This window comes from Macaca fascicularis, chromosome 17 (assembly GCF_037993035.2).
Source record: "Macaca fascicularis isolate 582-1 chromosome 17, T2T-MFA8v1.1".
In the NCBI taxonomy this organism is placed as follows: Eukaryota; Metazoa; Chordata; class Mammalia; order Primates; family Cercopithecidae; genus Macaca; species Macaca fascicularis.
The window spans coordinates 99,672,589-99,686,281 of NC_088391.1; the positions used below are offsets into that span (position 1 = coordinate 99,672,589).

Consider the following 13,693-nt stretch of genomic DNA (forward strand, 5'->3'; position numbering starts at 1 on the left):
TCTGTTTTGAGCTTATCGACCCATCCATCAGCTCTTCACTTGAATGTCAACTCCTGCAGAGTTGAAATTGTGTCTGTGCTTTGTATAGAATAGAAGTTCAACGAGCATGCTTTCAATTGAAGTTTAAAGAAGAATAAACTCATAAGAAAAAAGTCTTCATAGTGGATTTCATAGTGGTTCTTCTTGTTCAGGAATAAATGTATGTATTTCTCGACAACTGTTCCTCCACAGGAAGCTTGACAATGGTTTAGAGTAGGGACACATTTGAGGAGATATTAAGAAATACTCTAAAACTTCAGCATTTCCAACCTCAGTCTCCTCTAGTAGCTCCAAAAGATTAAATGGACTCTCATCTAAAAGATGAGATACTTCAGCTCATAGGAAATTCTAATCCCATTTTCTCTGACTTCATCTTAGTCAATTCAGGCAGCTATAACAAAATACCTTAGAAGAGGTTCATTGATAAACAGCAGAAATTTATTGCTCACAGTTCTGGTGGCCAGGAAATGTAAGATCAAGACGCCAGTGGACTTGGTGTCTGGTGAGGGCTCTCTGCTTCATAGATGCTGCCTTCTTGCCACATCCACTCATGACGGAGGATCAAGGCAACTCTCTGGGGCTTCTTTTATTAAGGGCACTAATCTCACTCGGGATGGTGGCGCCATTATGACCTAAATCACCTCCAAAAGGCCCCACCTTCTAATCCCGTCACTTTGGGGAATTATGGAGGAACACATTCAGACCATAGCAGAATTAGCAAATCATTTCTATTCATAATTATTTCTAGTAATAAGTACAATACTAGCGTAAAAAATATAGTTGACATAGCTCAGTAGTTTGGTACTTCCAGTAGTACTTTTCAGTGTGTGGAAAACTGTACAGGACAAACAACCGACTTCTTTAACATATAAAATGCGGAGAAAAATTGTGAAAGGAGGGCACCTGTAGATTAAAAGCTATCTAAAGACATGTACAACAGCTGAATGTGTGGGCATTCTTGGGCCCTAATGTGCTAAATTATGTATAAAAGTTAAAGTAATGTGAAATCTGGACAGTTAATGAAATTTTTAAAAATTATTATTTATTGGATTATGTATGATAAAGATACTAAAAAATGTGTTTCTCTAAGTTATTGTATCTCAGAGACTTATACTGAAGTATTTACTGATTTAAGGACATACCATCTGCAAATTGCTTCAAATGAGTCCACCGTTGAGGGCAATAAGGAAATGGAAAAAGCAGAATTGGCCATAGGTTGGTACTTACTGATGATTGTTGAAGTTAGTTAGTGGTTGATGGAGGTTATTACATTATTCTCTTCATGATTGTATATGTTTAAAATAGTTCATCATATGCCATTTTAAATCAATGAGAAAAATTTAAGATAGGTATTACTATAATAAATGATAGAATTTTTTCTCTCTAAACACGTTATCACAGAGCTCTGCATGCCAACGAGCAAAGTCATGAAAACAAATAATTTAACCTACAAATAATTTCCCTATATTCTTCCACTAAACACACACATGCAAAGCCATGTAGTGAATCTCTTAAAGTCATGATGTCTAGTAAAATTACATATTAACAGTATGCTGGAATGGCAAGTGCAGTGGCTTGTGCTTGTAATCCCAGCACTTTGGGAGGTCAAGGCAGGTGGATTACTTGAGACCAGGAGTTTGAGACCAGCCTGGCCAACATGGTGAAGCCCCGTCTCCATGAAAAATACAAAAATTACCCACACGTGGTGGCACACGCCTGTAGTCCCAGCCACTCGAGAGGATGAGACACGAATATAATTTAAACCTGAGAGGTTGAGGCTGCAGTGAGCCGAGATTGTGCTACTGTACTCCCATCTGGGTGACCAAACAAGATCATGCCAAAAAAAAAAAGAAAAAAAGAAAAAGAAAAACACTGGAAGAATTTAGAGAATTGAAGAATTGGAGGCAGAACACATTTGTTCAAAATAAAAGCTCCCTTTGCCGAAGATAGAATTGTGATATATATAGGCTTGGCGCGGTGGCTCACATCTGTAATCCCATCATGTTGAGAGGCTGAGATGGGCGGATCACTTGAAGTCAGGAGTTCGAGACCAGCCTGACCAACATGATGAAACCCTGCCTCTACTAAAAATACAAAAATTAGCCTACGTGGTGGTGGGTGCCTGTTTTCCCAGCTACTTGGGAGGCTGAGGCAGGAGAATCTCTTGAAACTGGAAGGCAGAGGTTGCAGTGAGCGGAGATCGCAGCACCACACACCAGCCTGGGCAACAAGAGTGAAAGTCTGTCTCAAAAAAAAGAAAAAATATTGTGATATGTAATTTATCTTCAAGCTAGGCTTTATCATCTAAATCGATTTCATCAGACGTGTCAAGAATTCAAATCATTTCCCTGCTTACAGACTGTTTTCTAACAGCTGAGATTTACTGGGCACTTCAGATGACCTGGACTTGACCTTTGTGCTCAGAGTGTGGAAAAATGGAGATACTTTGACTTCTAAAGTTTTATGAAATGATATGATATAATTTGGCAGTCTCAACCTCAAGAAATATTTTAACGCCCTTCATTGTGAAATCATAATGCTAGAGATGATAGAAGAAAAATGGAGTAGTAAATTAACTTCTCTTAATTGGACTCTTCCCACATACTCTTCACATGCATTTTCACATTTCACAGATGAGAAAATTGAGGCCGCTACAGTCTGTGCTTTGTAAGTGCGTGCTAGCAGTATCTGGTAGATTTCATTTTTCTGGCTTAGTTGCATCCGTAATCATTCATTCAATAAACATATACCATATATGCCCCAAGTTCCAGACCCTGTTCTAAGCACTAAAGTTTACATAGACATTATGGTATAGCAGGTACGGTACAAATGTTAAAAGGGCAAATTCCTTTTTTATAAATTAGATTTTCTCTAGCCGGATAATATGTTCCCACTTCTGCAACAATTCTTCTCTTTTCCAGTCCTACATATTTTTTAGTGTTGCAGCGTTTATGATTCTATAATGAATTACCTGAAAACTTAATGACACACACAAACATTTATTATGCTCACCAATTCTTTGGGTCAAGTATTTGAACAGGGTATATGGAGACAGATTGTTTCTGGTCCATCATATCTGGAGCCTTAGCTAGATAACTGAAGTGTTGGAGGCAAATGCCATGTGAAGCTTCCATCAATCACGAATGTAGAGGGTGACACTGGCTGTTGGCTGGGGGCCTCAGTTCCTCCTTGCATAAGTCTCTCCACGTTGGTCTCTCCATGTTGGTCTCTCCCTGTGGCTTCTATGTACACACTAGTTGGAGCTTTCTTGCAGTTTATTGGCTGATTTTTCTAGAGTGGCTTCCCCAAAGGAGAAACACATATAGAAGCTGGATGCTTTTTTGATAACTGAGCTTCAGAGGTCACATAGCATTACTTCCTCTATAGGTTGGAGCAATCACAAGCATGACCAGGTTCAGGGAGGAGGGTAAATTGAGTCTACCTCTTGATGATGAAGGACCGATTTTAATTGGACATCATGGGAAAAGGACTGGTGGGATGCTTATATGGGGAAAGGCTGCTATATTGGTCTAAGTATGGGACAGGATCCATGTAATTTTACTCACACTCTATCATGTGATCGCTATTAGATATCAATATTGATTTGTCCACTGATCAGTTGATACACAAATATGATAAAGTATTATTTTCAGTTGTTTCACACACAGATTTCAAAATCATACATGTGTTAAATATCTACCTCTATCTTAAAGCATCTTCGACCCTGTCTATCTCCTTTTCGTAATGATGTTGAACTTTCCAAAATCATTTCAGGGACTTACCAGCTGTTGATCTGATGTTTTTAAAAATTTGAACAAGGAAATGCATTTATTTTCACTACATATCAGAACTCTAGCATAATGCTATTCAGGTTTCTACAGAAAAACAAATAGAATAATTAAATAATGAGATGCTAGTATAATATACCTCTTACAATGACACTGGATTCTGTGTTTATAGATAGCATGATTATTGGTCTTCTTTAAATAACAGTCTTCAAAAACTTGTTTTAGAGAAATAAAATGGGTACTGGCAACATAATTAAGAATTTTGAGCATACAAACTATACATTTAATGATTTTTCCCTCAAAATCTCTGTAAATTAAGTAATATTACCTCTGAGGTTAAATAATTTAAGTAGCTCATAGAAGTTCTAACAAAATCAGGGTCTGAATTCAGGTTTAATAACTTGAGCTATTTTCAGTTCCAAAGGTTCTCATAAAGCTAAACTTAAAATTTTATTAGTGTATATTTTCTAAACTTCACTTGATGCCCCTTTTGTTTGTATTTCTCTTAGGACTTAATATTATTTATTCTATTTTGTGTAGAAACAATAAACTCTTCATAAATATTTCTCTTAGGACTTAATGTTATTTATTCTATTTTGTGTAGAAACAATAAACTCTTCATAAATTTTATGTGCCATTATTTTTTTACATAGTGGAATTTATCACCAAATCCATTTAATATAAATAAATAAGTTACATAATGCAGGTATATCTTTTTCATTGTAGAGTACCAGGATGATTAAAAGGAAATGTTACAAAGCTTAATAAGGAGAATTAAAGCATTTGAAAACATCTATCAGATTACTTTACAGAAGGGTGAATTGAGTTATTTTAATGACCAGGAAAAGGCTTAAATTAATCATTGTGGCTGTCCAGCTATAAAGCTCCAATCCCAGATACCTAAACTAGGAGAATGCTTTCATGTAGTTTTGTGCTAATAATTGATAATGGCTACAATTTCTTGAGCTCCTACTATTAGTCAGATTATTGTTCTATATAATTTTTAACTCTTACAACAGCTCTTTCAGAAAATTAAGAGTTATCCCCACAAGTTTTATGAGGTGCAGTGGGAATTCAGAGGCCGATGTGTGAGGCGCCAGGAGGTGATCCAGCACAGGCCATGCTGTCAATTCGTCATTCAGAACCTCTGAACTTTGCATTTAATTCTGAATAATTACAACTATTTGAAAAAGGCTTATTATTTTGGTAGAAATTTTATATTAATCCTTGGTTTTGGACTATATGAATAATTTTATGTGAAAAAAGAAAGCATATTGATTAGAGGTTTATTACTAAACAAGAAAACAAACTTTTTTAAAAAAACATTGAGCAATTTGATAGAGTGACTAAAGCTCTAAAATAAGAGCATTTTAACCAGAGGTTATGTTTCTAACTCTTAGGCATGGCTTCTATTTAAATTGAGGGATATATTTTATGTACAAGGTATCATACCAAATATCTAAAAATAATTTTTTTTAATTTGTGTTTTTCAATCCTGATCTTAGCATATTATTATATCAGATTTGTCAATAAATTTAGCCAGTTAGTTTATAGCGGATAGACTCATTTTTGAAGACCAATTCTTCAAATCCCAAAGTAGTAATTATTTACATTAAAGGAGAATACAGTCATGAATTAAACCCATCAAAATACTAGATTTTTTTTGTTCTTAGTAACAGAATAAAATAAATGTTGTAAAAAGAGAAAGCGTTTTTTATTTATGTAAAACAATGTTTTTATACATGTGAAGTAACTGAAATTTATATTTGCCTAAAATTTGTTATACATACTTTATTTTTAAAATATATAAGGGAAGCCAGAGAAGGAAAGATGATTGATTCCTTTAAGAAATAGTAACTTGGCCGGGCGCGGTGGCTCAAGCCTGTAATCCCAGCACTTTGGGAGGCCGAGACGGGCGGATCACGAGGTCAGGAGATCGAGACCATCCTGGCTAACCCAGTGAAACCCCGTCTCTACTAAAAAGTACAAAAAACCAGCTGGGCGAGGTGGTGGGCGCCTGTAGTCCCAGCTACTCGGGAGGCTGAGGCAGGAGAATGGCGTAAACCCGGGAGGCGGAGCTTGTAGTGAGCTGAGATCTGGCCACTGCACTCCAGCCTGGGCGACAGAGCGAGACTCCGTCTCAAAAAAAAAAAAAAAAAAAAAAAGAAATAGTAACTTAACAAAATAAAAAATTTAAAAAAAGAAGAGAAGGGGAAAAGGAAATAGAAGGGTTAAAAAAAGAAATACAAACAAATGCAAATATGGCAGCCTGGGTCAGGTGGTAGCTGTTGGTGGTAGCGAATGTGTGCCCAGTTCACTTCCTGGGTGTTGACTGCAGGTCCTGATACGGGGCTCTGGTAAAGAAAGCAACCCTTCTCTGTTGTGGCCACCAAGTGACTACCAAGCCCCCAAGTCCTCTGTTTTTAAAATAAGATCAGCTTATCAGCAGAGGTGGTATCCTCTATCAAGGTAAGAGTGATGGTGCTAGCAAAAGAGGAAACATGACCTTTCCCAAATAAGAATGGTAGGAAAGAAAGGCCTCTACAATTATAGATTCCGAGAAGACAAAATGAACTGGACTTTTAAAACTGAAATAAACAACAGAGATGCTGTCGCCTCACCAACCTCCTGGACCTGCCATTTCATAGGCAATATATGGAAATCAGGGATAATTGATTTGTTGGAGAACCACTTGGAGCAGTCTGGTGAGCCCCGAGGTAATCTTCAAATAGTTGAGGTTTATAGTACGCTTGACGTGTTCAAGTCCCCGAGAAGTCCTGCAGAGAAGCCTATTAACTTAACTCCATGTTTCCCCAATGGGTTTCTGCTTATGTAGGGTTTTTAGACAACAGCTATTAAAGTCTCATACAATTAGTGTTCTGCTGAACATATTTCAGGAATGCTGAATATCTAAATCTAACACTATTCCTTCTCTCTCTCTCTGTCTTATGTGAACACAGACACGTTAATAACTTATATATACACATATATATAAACTAATGAGTAAATTAGTTAATGCATAGTGCATTCTTAGTTCTATGATCTGTCTCAGTGTGTTCAACCATGTCTACCCATTAGAATCACCTGGAAAGCCCTTTAAATATTTCAATGCCTGCACCCCACTCCAATTTAATTGGTTTGGGGTCAAGCACAGACATTAGCCTTTCTTAAAAAGCTCCTCAGTTAATTCCAATGTGCAGAGAGGATTGAGAATCACTGCCCAGGGCTCTGCCTTCAGCTGGAGTCAGCTTTAATTAATCTCCTACTTTAATTATGTGATGTATATGCCATGCTCTATTATATTTTTGTTTCAGATATGTTTCACTGAGTAATAAAAATAAAGGGAGAACAGTTGGTGAAAATTTACTCAAGAAATTGTTTGTCGTTAATACAAATGATGAGCCATCTGGATAAGCAGTAAGGGTCCGTTCCTAAAGAGTGTGTTCCAGGGGTGCATAATTTTTATTAGTAAACCACTTAGCAGTGGCACTTCATGTACAAAGCATGTATTTTAATTAGAGAAGAGCAAATACTATCTAAGTGGTTACTTGGTAATTATTCATGAGCATTTATGAATAGTCAGCTTTCACCCACATTCACGTCTACTCTGAGGAATACTCGGAGATCTAATTGAACCCCAAAACAACTCTACAATAGGTATATTTGAAAAATGAATGGTTGTTTTGCATTGAAGCCAGTGATGCCAATGATTGATGCAGATTTATGCTTCTAGGTATACGAACTGATTTGCCTGTAAAAATCTTCACTCTAATCTTTGATTGTGTGGAACACACGCCCACATGTGCACATTCACATACACATACACAGTTTAGTGAAAATAAATGAAGAATAAGGTTTTATCCACGACTTTGGCAAAACCATTTGGTTTGTGGGGTACATTTTTTAAATTTTCAGTGAGGTATCTGATATTGAGTATGTTCTTATTGTTAACCTTAGCTACATGTTCTAGTGGTTTTGAATTTCATGCCACAGTACTTCTATATTTTAACTTTGGTTCAAACAATGAGTGCTTTGAACAGTTTAGAATGAAGGCAAACTTTAAGTAAAACATTTTAATGGACACATTACACAAAAATTATTTTGAAAAACATTCTACTTTAAACTACATATGTTTCCAGTGACTCACTATCACTCCACATCACTCTCCACTGTTGGAAACACAAATATAGATTCAGTTCCAGAAGGCACCTTCATAATAAAAGGTACAAATTGGAAATCAGTCCACAGGCTACTTGGTTTTACACAAGAAGCTGGAATTTTCTCTATGGGATTTCAATAATTTATTTTAAGATTTTTTTTCCCCCCAGAACACAAAGAACACGAGGTTCAATAAAAGGTTCAGGTGTATTGTAAAGATCACCCTATGCCACAAAAAGAACTCACAGCTGATGCTGAAGCTTAACAATGCTAGAAGTCCAACAGAGAAGCTGTAGGTTTTATCAATCATTTTGACCAGGAGAGGAATAAATTGGATTGCTCTATCCAGAGACAGAGGCCACATCCATTTCTGTTATCCAAAGTTCGGTAGATTGCTTTAGACCTTTGTGGAGAAAAGGAAGGAACCTGAGACCTCACTTCTTCCCATCCTTGTATTTGCCACGGTTTCATCTACATTCACACTTGGTTTCACTGCTTTGATTAAACCAGGGGATCAATTCAGTGAAGCCAATATTCAACTCAGTAAAATATCAGTAAGAAAAAAACAATTACAGTATCTGTTTTCTATTATGAGAAGCCTCAGGTCAGTCAAAACACAACAGAGGTTGTGTTCTGTAAGGCAGTCAAGGCCAGGAGGGTACACTCAGATCGTGATTGAAAGCAATTTTTGTACCTACAGAGCTGCAACCTATTCTGAATGCAAAATAACAAAAGAATTGTATGAAATATGTTAGAGTCATCCATGTCCATCTAAGTATTTTCAATTAGACAATCTCAAAATGAGAGGAAAACAAAATGTCATATAATGTGGGTATGTCTTGTAAATAATCAGTCACTGATTTTTTAAAATTTGGAATCATTTTTATCAAACTTCTTATCATTTCGCACAGTAATAGACATTACTTTATTTCATGGATTCAACATTTGTTTCTCAGCAATTTGTTCCCTAAAATGTATTCCACTTAAGCACACTATCCATAAACAGTCAAATTGTTGAGGTAAAGGACAGACCTATTTGTGTTAATTTTTAGATGATTCAATGTATTTTTAATAATAACTTGAGAAGTTACAATTGTATATATCATATAGTCAAAGAATATTTTCCAATGGTTTCATTCCATAAAAGAAGTCATTTATTTTCTGTACATTTTCAGTAAATATTTCACCCCAAACTTTAATAATTTCATAGCACTTATTATTCCTTTATAGCAAAATTATCTTATTATTGGAATTTAACAAATTATTAAAGGAATGCATCAAAATATCATTTCTGAAGCAAAGTGAAATAGTTGGAACAGTTTTTATTTCTCTTTAAGAATTTTATTTTTTATTTATGATTGAAATGAAAGTGACAAGCAGATGTATTACTTTAACAGTAGGGATGCAATTGTGGACAGATGCTACGCAGTTGCATGGAAAATGGTTTTTCTTTCCAAAACCATTACTGGAGATTTATGCCCTGTAGGATAAGATAAACATAGAAACTGATCATGAAGATCTGGATCGCCTGGCATCACTTGGTTTTCATGGAATAATTCAAGAGGATAAATGTGCTAGACTGTACCAGTTACAAGAAAGAAAATATTTTTCATATGATATTTAGATACTGAATGCCACTCCTCCCTCTGCCAGCTATAATGTGCAGAATTTATTGGTCTGTGTCCATATTCAAATCGTATTTGCCTTAACAACAGCGCCTTTAAAATTAAATGTTTTATATGGTATGTTCTCATCCAAAGCGACTATTTTAATTAAGAGAAATGATCACTGAAGTGTGAGTTTACCTAAGAAACACTTAGTTTAAAAGGTAAGGAACTTCCCGCCTTGTGCATTTCTCTTGAAATCTAGTTGCCAGAAGACAGAGAGGAAAAGTTCTAGTTACTTTCTGGGCAAATAATATACAAGGAAGAAAATCCAGTAACCTTGGAGGGAGTGCTGGGGGAAGAAGGCCATACCAGGAGAGTCTCCTGGTTTATACAAATCCTCTCAAGTTCTTTAGGTTTAAAATGACTTCTAGGACCACCACAACATGGCAGGTTCTTCTTTTAATTTTTAAGTTAGATTTCACGTTGTAATAGAATGTTTTAGGGAAACTTCTTCTATCTACAGAAATTCATTTATCACTGAATTTAAGAAACCATCTTTTACCCATGAAGGCAGAAAGACAAGAAAAACCATTGGGAAGGGTGGTCGCCATGGAGCACCATTTTTTGACCTGAAGCTAAGAATTACTTTTCTTATGATTTGGATGTCAATATGTGATATTCAGATCTTATTTTAATATGGCTATTACTTTAATATTTTGTTTGGTATATGTCTACTATACGGTTATTCTCCACCTGTCATGTTAATAATGAAAAAGACCATGTGCATTCATCATTAAACTAACTCCATCAGGTTGTAAGGACCTCTGCACGTTGAGCTCTCCCACCTCTGCTTCAGTCAAGGAACCCCTTGCCTTCCACCCTCTCATGCTCTAATCACCCCATTTCTGAAGATGTTTGAGCTAGCTACACCTACGCACAACATTCTAACCCTGGCAAGAAGACTAGAACTTTACAGCAAATCCACCCAGCCCCACGCCACATTCCCTTCCGTGTTCACACCAGTGTTCTGCTCTTTGATGTGTTTGTTTCTTCTCTGAAGAAGTTAGCCCCTGAGGCTTCTTCACGTCATAAATTTCCATTTTCCCAAGTAACTGGATTTTTGAGAAAATGCCCTTTTCCATCTAAGTGCATGTAATTCTCAATACATTACTAGCCACACCCTTAAGGGTAAGTGGGAGCTCCCTTTGGGAGAATATGGAGTGACCCGGTGCTGGTTACTTTAGAAGGTAATTTGTCTTGCTCACTGGAAGCTGTCCTTATGTGGGCTAGAAGGAGGACATGAGTGCCCATCAGCAGGACCAGAACATCTAGAAGGAGCTCCTACTTCCCAGATGTTGTGATGACATCAGACTTCGAGAAGATTTGGGGTATGTGGAAAAGAGGAACCCAGGAAGTTCTTTCTTTTCTGTGCTCTTTTTTTCCAGTCTTTCTTATTTATTTTATTTATTTGAGACAGAGTCTTGCTATGTCACCCAGGCTGGAGTGCAGTGGCGTGATCTCGGCTCACTGCAACCTTCGCCCCCCGAGTTCAAGCAATTCTCCTGTCTCAGCCTCCTGAGTAGCTAGGCCTACAGGCACCCGCCACCATGCCAGGCTAATTTTTGTATTGTTAGTAGAGACGAGGTTGCACTATATTGGTCAGACTGGTCTCGAACTCCTGACTTCAGGTGATCCACCTGCCTCAGCCTCCCAAAGTGCTGGGATTACAGGTGTGAGCCACCGCACCTGGCTAATATTTTGTTAATTTTTAACAAAAGCTTTGGCATTTGTTTATATTAATACAAGATATTTCTCATTAAATATCATAGATATTATACCCCTCGCAGATGAGATCTAAGTTTCTTTCAAATGTTTTATCAATTGTTTCCATCTAAATAAATATTGATCTGTAATTATTTTTAGTTACTGAGCACTACATATTTCTAAGCGGCTTTAAATTTTGTCTAGTATAACATAGTGATTTAGGGTGCAGATGAGGGAGCATGAGGGTCTGTAAGACTGAGTGAACTCACAAAGGAAGTGGGTGTAGACAGAGAAGAGACAAAGCCCACAAACAGAGCCCCTGGACACTCCAACATGAGCAGGCAGGAGTCCATAAAGAGTTGGGAAAGGAGATAGGGAGGAAGCAGCCAGTGAGCTAGAAAGCCAAGAGAGTGTGGTGTCCTGGAGGACAGGTGAGAAAGTGCTCCATGGAAGGAGAGAAACCAACTCGGTCAAATTACGCTGCGGTGGGGATGGGTCAAGAGAAACAAATGTGAGACTTGAACATTGGATTTAGAAATGTGCACATTGCTGGCTGGGCGCGGTGTCTCACGCCTGTAATCCCAGCACTTTGGGAGGCCGAGGCAGGCGGATCACGAAGTCAGGAGATTGAGACCATCCTGGCCAACACAGTGAAACTTCGTCTCTACTAAAAATACAAAAAATTAGCCAGGCGTGGTGGCGGGAGCCTGTAGTCCCAGCTACTCGGGAGACTGAGGCAGGAGAATGGCGTGAACCTGAGAGGCAGAGCTTGCAGTGAGCCTAGATCGCACCACTGCACTAGCCTGGGCGACAGAGCGAGACTCTGTCTCCAAAAAAAAAAAAAGAAATGTGTACATTGCTGATGAGTTCCACAAAAGCAATTTTGATGGCGCCATGGTGTCCAAAGTTTTATTAGAGTGGTTTCAAGAGGGAGTGGGAAGAGAAGAATTTGAGATAATAAGTAGAAATCAGCCGTGTGTGTGTGTGTGTGTTTTGATATGAAAGGAAGCAGAGAAGTAGAATAGTAGACTAGAGGGGAAGTCAGATTTTATGCTGGTTAGATTTGAGTTATGGTTTAGTTTTTTAAATACTTTAAGATAGATAAAGTTTTTTTTTTTAAGATTAAGAAATAACATATTTGTTTCCTCGTGGGAATGTCTTGTGGAAAGAGAAAAATTGACAGTTGGAGCAATGTGGAAAATTTTCTGATAAAGAAAATAATTTCTACAATAAAATGATTTGACTGGCGATTACTGTTTCTGAAAGAACCACCACATTCATTCTTACCCATCACTAATATGCAATCAGAAATGAGGCCCTCAAGAAATGCTTCTCTTTTCTCTGGGATCTCATGGCAAACCCAGCTTTATCTTCATTTCCTGATGAGAGCTCAAATATATTTTCCTTTTGAAAATATTTTAAGTGCTCAAATATATTTGAGACTCAACATTTATAAGTTAATACTGTAATCATACTTTTTGTTGTTTTTAACATACTTTGAATAGTTAGATGATATGGTATCAGATATATTTGACTTGTGAAATATGTGCAAGTCCGTTACTGGACTTCAGTTGAAACTGACTTCTCAGGCAACGTTGTAATGCTTTATTTTGATAGACTAATTGATTGGAACCTCCCTGAGTCAATACTTTACCAATCTAAAACTGTCATTGAACAAGTGAATATGCACTGCTGTACTATCTTGTGAAATGTTTTCTTGTTTTCTCCACAATAGCTTTGTGTCAACATGACCAATGAGAAGATGCACCACTATATCAATGAAGTGCTTTTTCTCCACGAGCAAGTGGAATGTGTACAAGAGGGAGTTACCATGGAAACAGCATATTCTCCTGGTAACCAGAATGGAGTTTTGGACTTTTTTTTCCAGGTATTCATATAATATAATTAGATACTTAACAGAATACATGGATTTAAATATACTGGAGACAAATAATTTTCTTTCAGGAGGCCTTATTTTTGAGATATCTTTATATGTGAGGTTCTGCAGTAATTTTTCAAAATCCATTGAGATGCACAAGTTATCTTTTTCTGAAAGGGCATTTGAAGCATCACCAATTCATTAAAAGGACAAGAAATATCAGATCATTTTGATATAGAAATATTCAATACTGTTTATTCAACATCACTAAAACTCTCCTTTTGGCAATTATAAGTGCTTATTGTAAAAAAAAGGACTTTTTATAAAATAATACCTAAGATTAATCACACCATAAAACAAGTTCAACAGAATCTTTTTTGTTAATTTATCTTCAAAGTTTCTAAGATTTAAAATTTGGAAAAATTGGCAGGAATAACATATAAACACATATATAATAT

The 13,693-nt window shown here is 36.8% G+C and overlaps 1 protein-coding gene across 12 annotated transcripts in view; it reads left to right on the forward strand.

The window, feature by feature from the left end:
- The window catches only part of MYO16 (myosin XVI), a 698,554-nt gene that overhangs the window by 487,118 nt on the left and 197,743 nt on the right, over positions 1 to 13,693 (forward strand). For all 12 annotated transcript variants that reach the window (XM_045377420.2, XM_005586232.4, XM_074021383.1 and 9 more), the window contains one exon: positions 13,092 to 13,244. In XM_045377420.2, the coding sequence (XP_045233355.2) occupies positions 13,092 to 13,244 (153 nt within the window). The remainder of the gene's footprint in view (positions 1 to 13,091; positions 13,245 to 13,693) is intronic.